The sequence below is a fragment of the Saccostrea cucullata genome, unplaced genomic scaffold (genome assembly GCF_032062105.1).
Source record: "Saccostrea cucullata isolate Sc308-1 unplaced genomic scaffold, CSIRO_AGI_Scuc_v1 ctg5709, whole genome shotgun sequence".
NCBI lineage: Eukaryota > Metazoa > Mollusca > Bivalvia > Ostreida > Ostreidae > Saccostrea > Saccostrea cuccullata.
Genome location: NW_026935462.1, coordinates 13,256 through 27,539, shown reverse-complemented (window position 1 = coordinate 27,539; position 14,284 = coordinate 13,256). Strand labels below are relative to the sequence as shown.

The window sequence follows — 14,284 nt, the reverse complement described above, 5'->3', positions numbered from 1 at the left end:
AAAGTAATTGATGATGAGTTTTCTACCAACATACGAGTGCAAGTATGTTTTTTTTTATGTTTACTCAGTTTGGTACTAGGTTTTTTTTTCTGTTTTTTATTTGTCAGTCATTGTCATACGAGTTACAGTATGACTTTTTTTTTCTCTTCAAAATCATCATACTTAAAATCCATTAAGTTTAACTAAGAACGTTAAGTTCTGTTCATTCTGTTGAGAATGCAAAATGACAATTACTTAAGATATTTACATGTATTTAAATGTATGCATAATGTCAATACATGCATGCATTAAGAAAGACTGATACTCTTTTAGGAGATGTAGGATTTAAAATTTGGTTAAAAGATGAATTTCTTCACTCTTCATACAGTTATTTTCTTGTGGTATCAGAACCATAAAATGAAAAGTGCAGACATATGTCCATTTCAATTAATTGACAAAGAAGTACAAATAATAATAATAAAACAACATTTTCATCACATATTTGTGTCTGAATATTCACTAACGTGCAATTTGTAACACTACACACACACAAAAAAAAAAATATTAGAAATTTTTTGAAATTTACATGTAAAGCTAAATTATATTTTTTCTCAGTTAATGGTATTATTGCTAGGAAAAGGATCTTTTTTTCGAAATCAAGCTGTTTAATTATTGCACATTTAATGGGTTTAAGTTTTATTTTTATGTTACTTTATGCCTATTGACTTGAGCATTACTGTTGGCATTTGCTTTGTATTCAACCTGCCAGGATGAATAAATAAATAAGATATAAACTTATTTTATGAGTGAGTTTTTATTGTATTGAATGAAAATTACATTCTTCTATGAGGGTATTGGTAAGTTTTGTTGTAAATGAAAATATCAGTATTTATGACATACTTAATGCATGTACATGTAGTATATAGCACATGTACTTATATATTTTGCAAAACTTGACTTACTTGACTTATTCCTCTTACTTCTTGGGGAACATAGGGCCGCAAATTTTTGCAAAGCAGAACTCCAATAATCTTGGCTATATTAACAGAAAATTTCATGATAATAAACAGGATCTCTAAGAACAGTATGTTTTTTAGCCAGACTCAATGCTCTAAGACCATTAGCGGCTTTTGTCGAGACGTTCAACCCGATATACTTTCACTTCACACTCGAAATAAAGCTTAAACATATAGTACTAATGCCTATTGTAAATCACTGTTGGAACAAAATCGACACTAAAAGATTAGTAAGCTTTAGTAATAATAAAACTAGAGGTACTGTGAGCAATGAGCTCACTAAATGATACCCCCCCCCCCCCCCGCCTCACATATGAATATAATGGGAGTGTCTATGTTTTGTCGTGGAAAACCCAAAATATGTGTCAGATCAAAAAGTAAAATAGGAGGTGCACAATGGCAATATGTAATAAAGATTCTGTGAAAGTTTCATCAAATTTCGTTCAGTGGTATGAGAGGAGTAACCCAAAGCGTAACAGACGGACGGACGGACGGAATTAAGGATTACTATATACCCTTCCGCTTTTCAAACGAGGGGTAAAATTAGACTAATAATAATATATTTTCTCCGATGTACCTCAGTCAAATTATAATTGTACAAAGCATTTATGCGTCATTGTTTATAAATACAGGCACAGTGGCTTGTCTGTAGGTTTGTTAAATGTAAATTAATAAATTACAAAAAAAAGTGAATAACTTTAAATACACTTAAAACTAGAGGTACTGTGAGCTATGAGCTCACTAAATGATACCCCCGCCTCCCATATGAATATAATGGGAGTGTCCATGTTTTGTTGTGGGAAACCCAAAATAGGTATGTGTCAGATCAAAAAGTAAAATAGGAGGTGCACAATGGCAATATGTAATAAAGATTCTGTGAAAGTTTCATCTTTCATTCAGTGGTATGAGAGGAGTTGCGGATAAGAGATGGCTACCCCAAAGCTTAATAGACGGACGGACGGACGGAAGGACATAATGATTACTTTATACCCTCCCGCTTTTCAAGCGGGGGGGGGGGTATAAAAAGGTTTCAGTAAAACTTCTGACTCTTTCTGACAAGAAATTTCATGCTACAAATGTACCATTTATGTGATACTCAACAGTAAGTTCTATTCACAAACGATTTTTAAAATGTCAGTGGCTACTAAAAATAAGTTGATTATCCAAGGGTATCAACATTTAGTTTAAAGTGAATATTGTGCAAAATTTACCTGTTTGGTTGATACACTGACCTTTATTTGCAAAAATGATGTGATGTTAGGTCGTATGATTCGTACAAACTGTTAGATCATTGCTTTCACACTAGCTGAATTTTCTACGGATTTCTCCCTTTACTAAAATATTAAAGGGGTACAAGGCAGATGTCCATAGAGGGCGTGGATGTAAACTTTAAAACAAATTTTTCTAGTAAATAGCCTGTCTTTCCTTTGATCACTATTTGAATTGTGTCTGAATTGCGTGATTGCGATTCATTGTCTTCACATTCCATACATATTGATTTCAACTGTTTAATGTTAGCTTGATTTTTTGCATGAATTATTTTGAAGGATGTTTGCTATCCTAAAAAAGGTACTAATAGTGCTTTTTGAATTTTATTGATATTGTTTATACTAGCAAAGAACCAATAACCTAGATTGAGCGGTCTTCGAGTTTATCAGGTACAGAACTGATAAGGCTAAATGCACGCATTTTTTGACGGTACATATAACTTTATGATAAACAAAGGACTGCACTTGTGCAACCAATATTTAAGACACTAATAAGTCGCTTCGTTTTAAACTGAAAAATAATGTAAAAATGATTGCCTTCACGATTTTAATGATTGGTAAGTAATAATTAGTCATTTTAAAAAAAATTCGAAAATACAAAATGAGTTCAAAATTATGGACTAAAAGTGGTTTTATTATGTTTGTTCATTAAGGTCTAGTGGCCGGGAAAGGCGTTTTCCCTGTAAAGTATCCCATGACAGACAATCCGGTTATCAAGGACGGCAAACGCTCAGGTGAAGTTGAATGTAAAGAAGCCTTGCGAAAGTAAGTAAAAATTCACGGTTAACGAGAACACCAACCGGTATCTATGAAACATTTACCCCAAATTCACTGATATCTATCTAAAGGCCGTGTCACACTGTCACGATTTTTTCTACGATCTCACACGACTTACAAAAAATCATAAATCGCCGACAATCGCCACGCCAGCCTAGCATTTTTTTGACAGAGGGTGATTTTTTTTCAGTGTGTCACGATACGACGTCCGCTCAACAATGTACGAGGCTTATACGATAACAGAACGAGTTTTGGCGAGTAATGTACGAACAAAGACGATCAAATAACGAACGCAATACGATCCTTATACGAATTTGCACGATTTTAAACGATGCTCATACGAATACTTACAAGTCTGTACGATGCATACACGATATTCCCACGAACACTGACGAGTTCTAACGAATATACTTGGTTTGAGTAGATATATAGAGAGAGGGTTGCTTGAAATTCTTAAACATGATTTCGAAGTTGTAATTATGGCAGTAGCTACAGTGCGGAGGCTCTAACTGCTGCAATATTTGGGGGTACTTGAACAGAACATTGCAAAAAGACAAGGCAATTGCCAATTTATTACACAACGGGCGTTCAAAGAGGCAAAGAAGATACTGGATAAGACCATGGATCACCAGACGTACTCAGTATCGATATTTTGATCGCTTGATGAAAGAACTTGAAACAGGATGTATTGTCATTCTAAAACTTCCTCAGAGTAGAACCAGATATGTTTAGAGAGCTTGTAGACAGATTGAGTCCCAGAACAAAAACAAGACACGTGGTTCAGAAAGACTTTGGAACCTGGATTAAAGTTGTCCATTACACTTCGGTATTTAGCAACAGGAGCGTCATACACAAGTCTGATGTACGGATTTCGAGTTCCACATAATACAATTTCCTTGTTGGTTCGTGAAGTTTGTGAAAGTATAATAGTGGAATATGCTGATGAAGTCATTGCATGTCCAACAACTACAGATGTGTGGCAACAGCTAGCTGAGCAGTTCAGAATTAGATGGAACCTGGACCATGTCCTTGGTGCTTTGGATGGGAAGCATATTGCTATAAAATTGCCCCCGAAACGGAGGTTCACGTTATTACAACTGCAAAAGGTTCCACTCCCTCATTCTTATGGACCTTGTTAATGCTGATTATAAAGTCATTTGGATTGACGTAGGTGCAAATGGTTCTGCCTCAGATGCTACTGTGTTTAACAACTCAGGATTAAAAGATGTCACCGAAAATCAAAATATTGGATTTCCAGAAGCTGCCCTTCTACCAAATAATAACAGAAACATCACGTATTTCATCGTGGGTGATGACGCCTTCTCTTTCATGACATGGCTTATGAAACCTTTTGCAAGAAGGACTCCGAGTCTCTGACCAATGAGGAGCGTATATTCAACTATAGACTCTGCAGAGAAATGTGCGTTGTAGAAAATGCATTTGGAACTAGCCAACAGATGACAATGCCTCTTAGCTTCAATGCGCCAAGAACCAGAAACTATTTCATCTACTGTATTAGCATGTTGCTGTCTTCATGATTTGATGCGAATGAGATTTCTAAATCTCCATAACACGTACAATCGTACCATTTCGCAGTTCACTCGCACGGTACTTGTAATGTACTCGCCGTCAATCGCCTGTTTTCGTATCATATTCGCATGAAATCGTGCGACATTCCTTCTTAGTCGAGAAACACTCGCAGAAACTCGTGGGACACTCGCGATGAATCGTAGGAAACTCGCAGAGTCGGAAGTTCTACGAATTTTTGCGAGTGCCCTACGAATGTCGAAGATTTAAAACGATTCTGTGTACGAGTGTATTGCGATTGCTGTACGATCGCTTACGGATAACTAAAAATCGTACTGTGGCCACGATTGTTTTGAACACGCTCAAAACAATCGCCGCGTTTGGCGATTTGCTGCGATGAAACACGAATTAAGAAGATATCCCACGACTATCTCTACGATGAACGCCGAATTATTGCGGTTTTTTTAACTCGTACTCTGTCGTAGCCAAAAATCGTGACAGTGTGACACGGGCTTAAGATCTTACTTTAAAGGAGCTTGTTATACCTTTAAAAATTGTTCCTAAATAAATCTATTCTTAAATGTCTGACATTCCCAAGGTTTTCCTGAGATTATGTTATGGTCAACAAATCGATGTTTGTCCGAGACATGAGATGTTGGACCTGTCAACGAGATGTTGAACCGCGCATTGCATGAAGCTTTATTATACCCCAGTTTGAAAAGCGGGAGGGTATATAGTAATCGATATGTCCGTCCGTCTGTCTGTTGCGCTTTGGGGTTCCCATCTCTTATTCGCAACCTCTCCCATACCACTGAATTAAATTTGATAAAACTTTTACAGAATCTTTATTACTTATTGTCATTTTGCACCTCCTATTTAATTTTTCGATCCGACACATATTTTGGGTTTCCCACAACAAAACATGGACACTCCGCAAAAATACATGCATATCAAAAAATTAAAATAAAGGATATAACAAAAAATTTATAGCCTCAGGTAACCGACAAAACGCATGTTGCCCTGAACCCAGTAAATAAACGTATAATATTTTTAGTCTTCATGAATATGTCGAGGACGTAATTTATCTTCATTAATTTATTAAAACAGTTAAATGACTAAAACACATTTTACATTTATGTTATTTATATTAGTTTAGATAAGAGTAACCCTAAATAAGGTTGATTTTCATTAATTTATTTAAATGATTTCTTTTAAAATTTCGGTGAGGTTGAATTATAACCAAAAATTTTTAAAAATTCTTTTCAATGATTTTTTAAAGAAAAATAATAATTAGATTCTGTTTGATGTCATAAATCTTTAAAGTGAATATTTTCCAGAGATCCACCGCATTGTGCAACGAATTACTGGTTCTACTGCAACACTGACAGCCAGGGGGAGTGTTTGCATAGCTGCATGGATTTTGCTTGTCTAAGCTTGCACCCACCAGTTTGTATGTTACATTTAACCGTAAATAATAAAATAAGTTCATAATTATTACTTCTTCAAATAAATGAGTTTATGTGGCGTTTTTGACAAATGGAGATATCCGTACCAAGAAACATTTAATTTGTACATGTATATTTTTTGGAGATTTAGGGACGACTCCATATACAACCTCATATCCAGATTCTTCATCATCATCGACATCCTTGCAATCACCTGAAAGTAAGAGGAAGATTAATTCATACAGACAGCCTTCATACAACGGGCTGTTTATTTCCCCACTTTAAAATATAAATGTAAATCTGAACGTAAAATAAATCGTAAAGAATAAATTAAAAAAATACACATAAATTTTACCTATATTAAAATACATTTGTTTATAATTACCGATTCCTGTCCATTTGTAGGACCCAATACAAACCTGACTGTACCATTATCTGCTCTTACAACGCCAACAGGTAATGCATTTTTAAATTGTGTCTATGTGAATTTCAGATAATAGAGTTAAATATTACTATGCTATTAATTGTCCCTGTTGCTAATGATGATAAACATTAAATAATAGAAAGTATGCAATCAACTTTGACTACAATTAAACAATGTAAAAAGTATTTTCATTAACGCACGAAAACAATTCATTTAAATTCTCAAAAGAATACTGCCGTCACAAGATACCTTTTTCATTATGAGTTGTATTTAAATTAAAGCTGAAATAACATTCTCTTCCTATCTGTATGCATTCATAAGATATTCTATGGGTATGGAATATCTTTATGCAGGAATTTTGTACTTCCATTACACACATAATTATCGTTGATTCTTTGAACAGCCTGCAATGACAGCCCCAGTGCTAACTGTTCTCTCTACAACGCCACAGTGATATGTGATCTACACGGTGCTTATTACCTCTGGGCAAGGAAGCACTGTCCTTTATTTTGTGGATTTTGCCACGGTACGTACACAATCAGACAGATCTATAGTTTAGAGTTAAACATTAAAGATAAATGATACAAAAGTATAGATTTCAAGATTGGTATATATACAGTATATTATTAGGCCTCATTATGGTGTAAAAATGTAAAGAATTAATTATTTTAAATATATATAAATATATTAAGACATTGTTAACTTTCTACGAAATTCATATTTTTACTTGTAAACATGTAGATGCTAAGCGTGCAAAGCTAGAGATGGACAATTTTCAATTAAAATAAAAATAATGAAATAGGTTTATTATTCAATTAAATTTAATTGTGCATAAATAAGTGGCTTCAGGGCCACCAATGGTGATGATTAATAAATTTTATATTACAAAATGAATTTGTAGTTGTTACGTGCAATGATAATCCAAGTGCTAACTGTGCTCTTTATAATTCAACTGCAATTTGTGATGTGAATGGTCAATACTATAATTGGGCCAGAAGGAATTGCGAGAAGACCTGTGGATTCTGTCAAGGTAACAATCTTATTATTCAGTTTTATGCAGAAATGCTTTTTTTTTTTATCTAAAGATACTCTCTAAGTACAAAGTGTAAATTATTTTTAACATAAAATGGCAAATAGAAGTACAAATGTACTTCTGTTTGCCATTTTGTGTAAAAAATAATTTCTTACTGAAAGGAACCAACAAACAATTTTTAATTTGCGGGAGTCAATGAGTACGGGTGAGCAATATTTTCTTCGTTCTTGGGAGTGTCATTTGGTTGGTTACTTGTATACTGGGTATTTAGGAGATTCAATGAATATATAACTATATTGATAAAATAATTGTTCTCGGGGGATGTAAATTCGTGGATAAAGGTACAATGTAACTACGAAATCCACAAACATTGGTGCTTCACAAAAAATCATGATGCCACAGCATACAGTTTAACATATCTATGCGTAATTTACATCTTTCATCTACCAGATATAAAGTAAAACTGCGATAATAAGTCGTCAGCTAATTTAAAGAACATGAACTCTGTATCATTAATAAATAGCATAATTTAAATTCATGCAGTGTTGATTTGATGAAAAGAAGATCCGTCATCTCTTTCCGGTATTTATAGAGTAAAAACATTTAAAAACTCTTTTATTTGCTGTATTTTTTACAGTTGGAACACCTCAAGGAAGCACTAGATCCACCACTGAAGTGTCTAGTTTTGCTGTACCTGAAGGTAATCTACAGTACTCTTTCAATTGAACTTCCGGTTCCATATTTGTTGGTGAAAAATAAAAAAAGATTTGCGAGGAATGAAACAAAAGTTAGGACAAAAAATTGATCAATCTTAAAAAATCTACAATCACTACAAATCTTTGAAGCTGTGAATTTAAGAAATTTCTAAACATTAGATATTAATTAAATGGCACATTACTACTTCGAGGATTGTTAAAAATTCCAAATATTTTAAACATTTCATTATAAACTATTGGACAAAAATTAATCTTCAGACCTTTTTGCACAATGTTTGAAAATGACATAGGTAGTGAAAGAAATGTCTACTTTAATCATATAATGACATATGCTTATCCCCCCCCCCCCCCAAAAAAAAAGCTGTATCTTTTCATTTGCTTGTATCTAAACTAGTTCAGTTGATAGCTTGTAGAGATACTTTGAATTGTAAAGTGTACAATTCGGAGAAGATTTGCAACAAAACCGGAATATACTTTCCATGGGCAACGACAAATTGTCCGCTTTACTGCGGATTCTGTCAAGGTACGTGAATTTAATAAGAAAAGGGTTATTGGATAAATTTTAAACAGAAACAGCAAGCTTATCATTGGAATGAATTCTTTTTTTTGTTTTTTGGGTAAATGCCCCTTTCGAGAATTTTCAGTCATATTGAGACACCAACACTTGTCGTTGGAGGGCAGAAAAATTAGACCAATTCTCGGTACTCGTGGCCAATAATACACAATAATAATTCAAAAAAGGCTACGAGAAGAAACGACCGAGGGAAAACAATAAAAATATTTAAGCATTTCAAGTTGCCCGCTTTGAGGTAGGGATAGAGCGGTGCTCTATAATTGCGAAATAAGGAATTGATCTTTTAACTTAGTCGCAGATTCAAATACACTTTTTGACGTGGAGACCAAAATTCGAATAAAAGAGTATAAACCAAGGTGGTGCTGGCATAACAAAGATCAAGCACTACACATTTGTCTTACGTGACATGTACGAATTTAAATTTGCACTTCTCCACTGGCAAATGATGGCGTCTCAATGAAATGTATGGAGATAACGAACAGTATTCAGGCTCAAATGTCAAATAAACAAATTAATACAAAATGGGAGTATGGGAGTAGAGGAAACACAGACCTTCAAAACATTAGAAGAGGGATCAGGTACCATGGAGGAGTGAGCATCCCCTGCCAACCGTTCACACCCACCGTGTGCTCCTTGTCATGATCGTGAAATAACGGGAAAGTCCGTCTTCAATTCAGTGTGTAAATAATGGACTAACAATTTAGTATGAAAAAAGTCAGTCAGCATTCATATCAATGATAAATTGTATTTGCTCACAAGATCATTGTATCGACAATAGAACTTTCGAAATGATGACTTTAAACGAGACTGCTGATATTCTTGTTTCATCAACTTGCTTGTCAATAATTTACCTTGTTTTAGAAATTGTACATACGTATACTGCGTATACAGGTGACGAAGGTGTTTTCTTCATAAGTAAGGGAAAATGACGACTGAAAAGTGAAAGTCATCACTTTTATCATAGAGCTTGGTTGTTAGATTATCAATAACGTCTTTTTCTAGTAAAATATTCAAATATGAAACAGATGTGTCAGACTCTGTAGTATCTTTTATCTCAAGCTCACCGGGATATAGCATATAGACATTAGAATGGAAATAACCATGACGTTAATTGACAATACGTCTTTGATATATATCTAAATGTCGAGTTGAAGGGTACAGCGAGTTTTTTTTCTTTTTCAAGTTTAAGATTTTGGACAAACTCTGCTTCAATATGAGTGAAAAAATCACAAAGGACGTTTAAAGTTTCATTTCAAGTGATAAATGAAATCACAGGTTGATACTGTTAAACTTCGATTATAAAAACTAATCTGTTTAAGGGAAAGGGCTAAAATAGGCTTTGCCTGCTGCCCAATCCCATTCACTTTGTGAATAAAATTTTGTATGAATAAAAAAAAATAAAAACTATTCTTATATTAAATGTGTGCTGAATAAAATGATAAATTAAAAACATTATTTTTCCTTCTTAGCACCGACAACAACAATAGCGTGCCAGGACAAACTTTCCAATTGTAACGAATATCAAAGTAATTTATGCACCGAGCCTCTTTATCGTTTATGGAGGGAAGAAAACTGTAGAAAATTTTGTGGAATTTGCACAGGTAACTATCTTTGTAAAGGAATTGTATGAAGTTTCATATACTAGTGTTCTTATTTTTTCTCTTTCTGTCTTGCACACTGACAAATATTTCACATAAAAAGATAATTTCTACCTTCTACTAGATCTTTAGGTACAGTTCCACTACAGCTTATAATTTTCATTTTGCATACTTTATAGTATGCACTCACCATCTTAAAGTATACAATCACTTTAAAACTGGTAATTGAATTGCGTAGTTAAAGGCTCAATTACCGACTCATAAACTTATACTTTAATCACTTTTTTTCTTCTAATGAAATGACAGACCAAGCTACATGTATGAATACACTTCTGCATAAAAAGCTTAAATTTCAAGAGAGCTTTCATCTCTACATTGAAAGCAGTTTTACATTGAAAATTTCAAAAACATTTTCTTGAATTATAGGGACTGACTCAGTGATAGACCCTTCTTCAGCGCTTGGATGATATCTTCGGGAAGAGTTTTATAAAAGAGCATAATATTGTATTCAATTTTATCAAAAACTTTTTTTTTCAATAAAAATGACGAAATGCAAAAAATCCAATTATTATGGTTTGAAATGTGTTTGATCCTCGTGTGAATTTTTCATTGATACCCTACAGAAAGTTTACACAAAAGCCTTGAAATAACGAATTATTTTGAAGCAACGGGTAATTTGTTATGCATATTTTTATTTAGTACATATAAACAAGAAAATGATTTAAAGTTCTCAGAAAATCTTTTAAATTGAAGAATATTACTACTTTTATCTTACCATCATTCGTACAAGTAATTCCACTTCTATAAACATTCACTTTATATTATCATACATGTAAAACCTCAATATCTCACAATTAGGACAGAAAAGTTAATCTTGCTGGACTGCCTATTTACTGTGCCATGTGAATATGATTACTTTTTTTTTTATCTGAAGATAGTGCAGTAACTGTTAATGGTACTGTCCCGTTAATCATATATTGCTTTGGTTCCAAAGATTAGACTGATTGACCTAAAGAGTCGTCAAACTCATTTAAATTTTAAAAATTTCAACTTTGGGACTATCATGTCCTTGATTAGCTGTCAGGATATTAAGTCGAGAAACTTTATGCGCGCATGTGCCCACAGAACAATCGTCACTGATTGAAATTATCAATGAAGAGAGAGAGAAAAACACTTGTTCAGTAAAAAGATCCTTTGCTTGCCCTGTGAGACAGATGGCAAATATTCAATTGAATCAAATTATGGAATTGTTTGCCGGGATTGATTGAGGCCACTTCAAGCAGGTATCCTGTGAGGTGAGTTTGATGAAAGAGCAGTTTCAACTGAAATTTTGATATTTTATTCTGCTCAAAACAGTTTTTCTTCTGTACTTGAAAGAATTTTCACTTAGGTCCATTGTTTTTAATCAGTCATGTAAAACTCGAACTACTTGATATGGACATTACTAAAAGTTTTATCAGATTGAAGTCAATTATACACGAGATAAGAAAATAGTGAATGTCATCACTGTACTTATCGTTCAATCTTTTACTTCATAAAAAGTGTGTAAAATATCTGGGATTATGTTTCATTTTTGGTTTCTAGTAATATTAAGTAAGCTTATATGTTTTTCTTGTTTACACATGTACATGTAACTTAAATACAAGTGTTGTAAAAGAAATGACCATGTAAATTTAGCCAAATAATGAGATAATTTTAATTCTTTTTCAGGTGTGACATTTAACTTTGTAGATGCGGGTCCAGTAGTTATAGAGTAAAGTATGTTTCTAACGAAACCTGTTGATCGAGGCCTGTGCAGAGTGAATTTTTTTTATTGCGTTGCAACGCAAAATTTTGCATTTTTAAATAGCAAGGATTATTGCGTTGTTTAAATGCAATAAAAATATTTCCTTCACTGAACTGGCCTCCATGGGATTTCGATAAACCCAAAATTGCAGATTTTTTTCGATCATAGATACTAATCAATAAACTCGCAAACATGGGTATGGAGAAAATCTGTATTCTTGTTATCTTGATTTTGCAGTGCCTAAGGGGACATCAAATAATGCGATTATTGGTCTGTCTTACGCTATCACAAAACAAATTTTACAGTTTATTGAATAACTGTACGTGGAATTATGACAATATACGAGTACAAAGGATATTATATTTTACTACACTCTGATTTGCACAGAAACATGGTCCAAGACTGGCAGCCCAATCATGACTGATGTATCTGCATCGACAACACCCAAAGGTATATTGGACTGTCGCGCATATTGGTGAATTTGGAAAGACCCTTCTTGCAATACTATACCTTTTGCTACATAAAAATTAAAAATGGATACAACAGAACAAATCAAAGGGGTGATTAAAGATAAGTTGATAGTTAATTTCCACACCTACTAGTAGTAATTTAAATAGAAACTGTGTCTCTAATTTTATCACATGTACAGATTCTATTTTGCAGTGTGCATGGACACCCATCCTTGTGCCTTATATATAGAAAGGAAGAGATTTGTAGAAGGAGTGGACCATTCTATCAATGGTCTGAGAAAAATTGTCCGCTGTACTGTGGATTTTGTCAGGGTAATACTAATGTTTTCAAGATAATGTACTAGTAGACGAAAATAACCCTGAAAAATCAGAAATTGTTAAAAAGGTTATTTACAAAAGTATTTAAAAAAAGGAGTTTGCTACAGCGTTCAGACAAGATGATCTGCATAAAAAGGATTTAAATTTTTTTTTTTTTTTTAATATCGGTATATTTTATTGCATGAAAATTTTCCTGCTATTTTAATACTTCCATGTATCTGTAAATACATAAGCCCGTTTTTCTCCTGTAGAGCCAACTATAACTGTACCCTGCGAGGACAAACTTTCTAACTGTAATCAATATGGTCAAGATATGTGTACCAACAGTCGTCACATTTTATTCAGGGAGAAAAATTGTAGAAAATATTGCAGTATTTGTTCAGGTAAAATCTGTTTTTAAAAACATGAGACTCGGGATTGTTTGCAGAAGACTATTTTTGAGTATATTTTTTGTGTTACTTGTATGTGTTTTGCTCTTTTATTAAAAAGATCTTAAATTAAACTAAAGGTTTTCAATTTTTATTTTAAATTTGACATTTAAATGGAGCAAAATTTGTTAGAAAAATATATATTATAAACAAATTGTCCTTATTTTCTGATATTTAAATACCATTATTCGCGTTGAAGTTAGTTTGGAAGGAAATTGCTTAAATTTCATAAATGATTGCATTTATTTGCGTTAGAAGTTTTTTTTTTTTTTTTTTTTTTTTTTTTTTACCTCAAATCGTACTTCATATTTTTATCAATCTCTTTTAAGGTTCATTTATACTCTGATAAGAGAGATAACTCTTAATGACATAAATGTTTATTATTCCTTTATAGATTTTTTTTTGTCCAATTTTGCCCCGGAAGCTATGCTATAATTGTTTGCATTTGTATTTTACTGATAAAACACACATCTTTTGGAAAAGCAAATAAAATTCAAGCAACATTTTATATGAGTGAGCAGAGGGTTTAAGAGCCTAATGTATATTTACCCAGTTCTGATCCTAGAATAATTCCTTCGTGGTTTATTTCAGGTACAGACTCTGTAGTAGACATGTCTTCCATGCTGGGATAATGTAAATTATCAAAATTATATTCATGTTTTCAACGTTGTGAATAAAAAAATTCAAACAATTGGGTTTTGTTTTTGTTGATTATTTTGTAGTTAAAATAATTCTAGTCCAAATAATTGGCAATATATGTTTTATTTAATAATCTGTAAAAAATATATTGAATCTAGGCAATCTATAAAGCAAATGAGTACTTGTTGTAATTTTCAGAAAATTGCTTTGTAAAAGCTTTTGCTTTTTGCGATATTGCAAATTTATTAATAGGAATGGATAAGTGTAACGTTAATTAGATTCAAAT

The 14,284-nt window shown here is 33.0% G+C and overlaps 1 protein-coding gene and 1 long non-coding RNA gene across 3 annotated transcripts; both read left to right on the top strand.

Moving 5' to 3' along the window:
• The first annotated feature begins 2,694 nt into the window (after positions 1 to 2,694).
• LOC134242921 (uncharacterized) lies at positions 2,695 to 10,938 on the top strand. Of its 2 annotated transcripts, none has more exons than XM_062725121.1 (11): positions 2,695 to 2,820; positions 2,917 to 3,028; positions 5,905 to 6,017; positions 6,164 to 6,232; positions 6,418 to 6,468; positions 6,840 to 6,962; positions 7,338 to 7,466; positions 8,107 to 8,169; positions 8,592 to 8,708; positions 10,229 to 10,360; positions 10,784 to 10,938. In XM_062725121.1, the coding sequence occupies exons 1-11, from the start codon at positions 2,793 to 2,795 to the stop codon at positions 10,822 to 10,824; spliced, it is 978 nt and encodes a 325-aa protein (XP_062581105.1). In that variant the 5' UTR covers positions 2,695 to 2,792; the 3' UTR covers positions 10,825 to 10,938. The 2 variants fall into 2 exon arrangements, with proteins under 2 accessions (XP_062581105.1, XP_062581104.1); XM_062725120.1 differs by having other exon boundaries at positions 2,696 to 2,820; positions 6,158 to 6,232; positions 10,784 to 10,936.
• Positions 10,939 to 12,204: 1,266 nt separating this feature from the next.
• Positions 12,205 to 14,029, top strand: LOC134242922 (uncharacterized). The gene is made up of 4 exons (XR_009986948.1): positions 12,205 to 12,593; positions 12,807 to 12,925; positions 13,183 to 13,314; positions 13,951 to 14,029. It is a non-coding gene; the product is annotated as an uncharacterized LOC134242922 (long non-coding RNA).
• Positions 14,030 to 14,284: the final 255 nt, after the last annotated feature.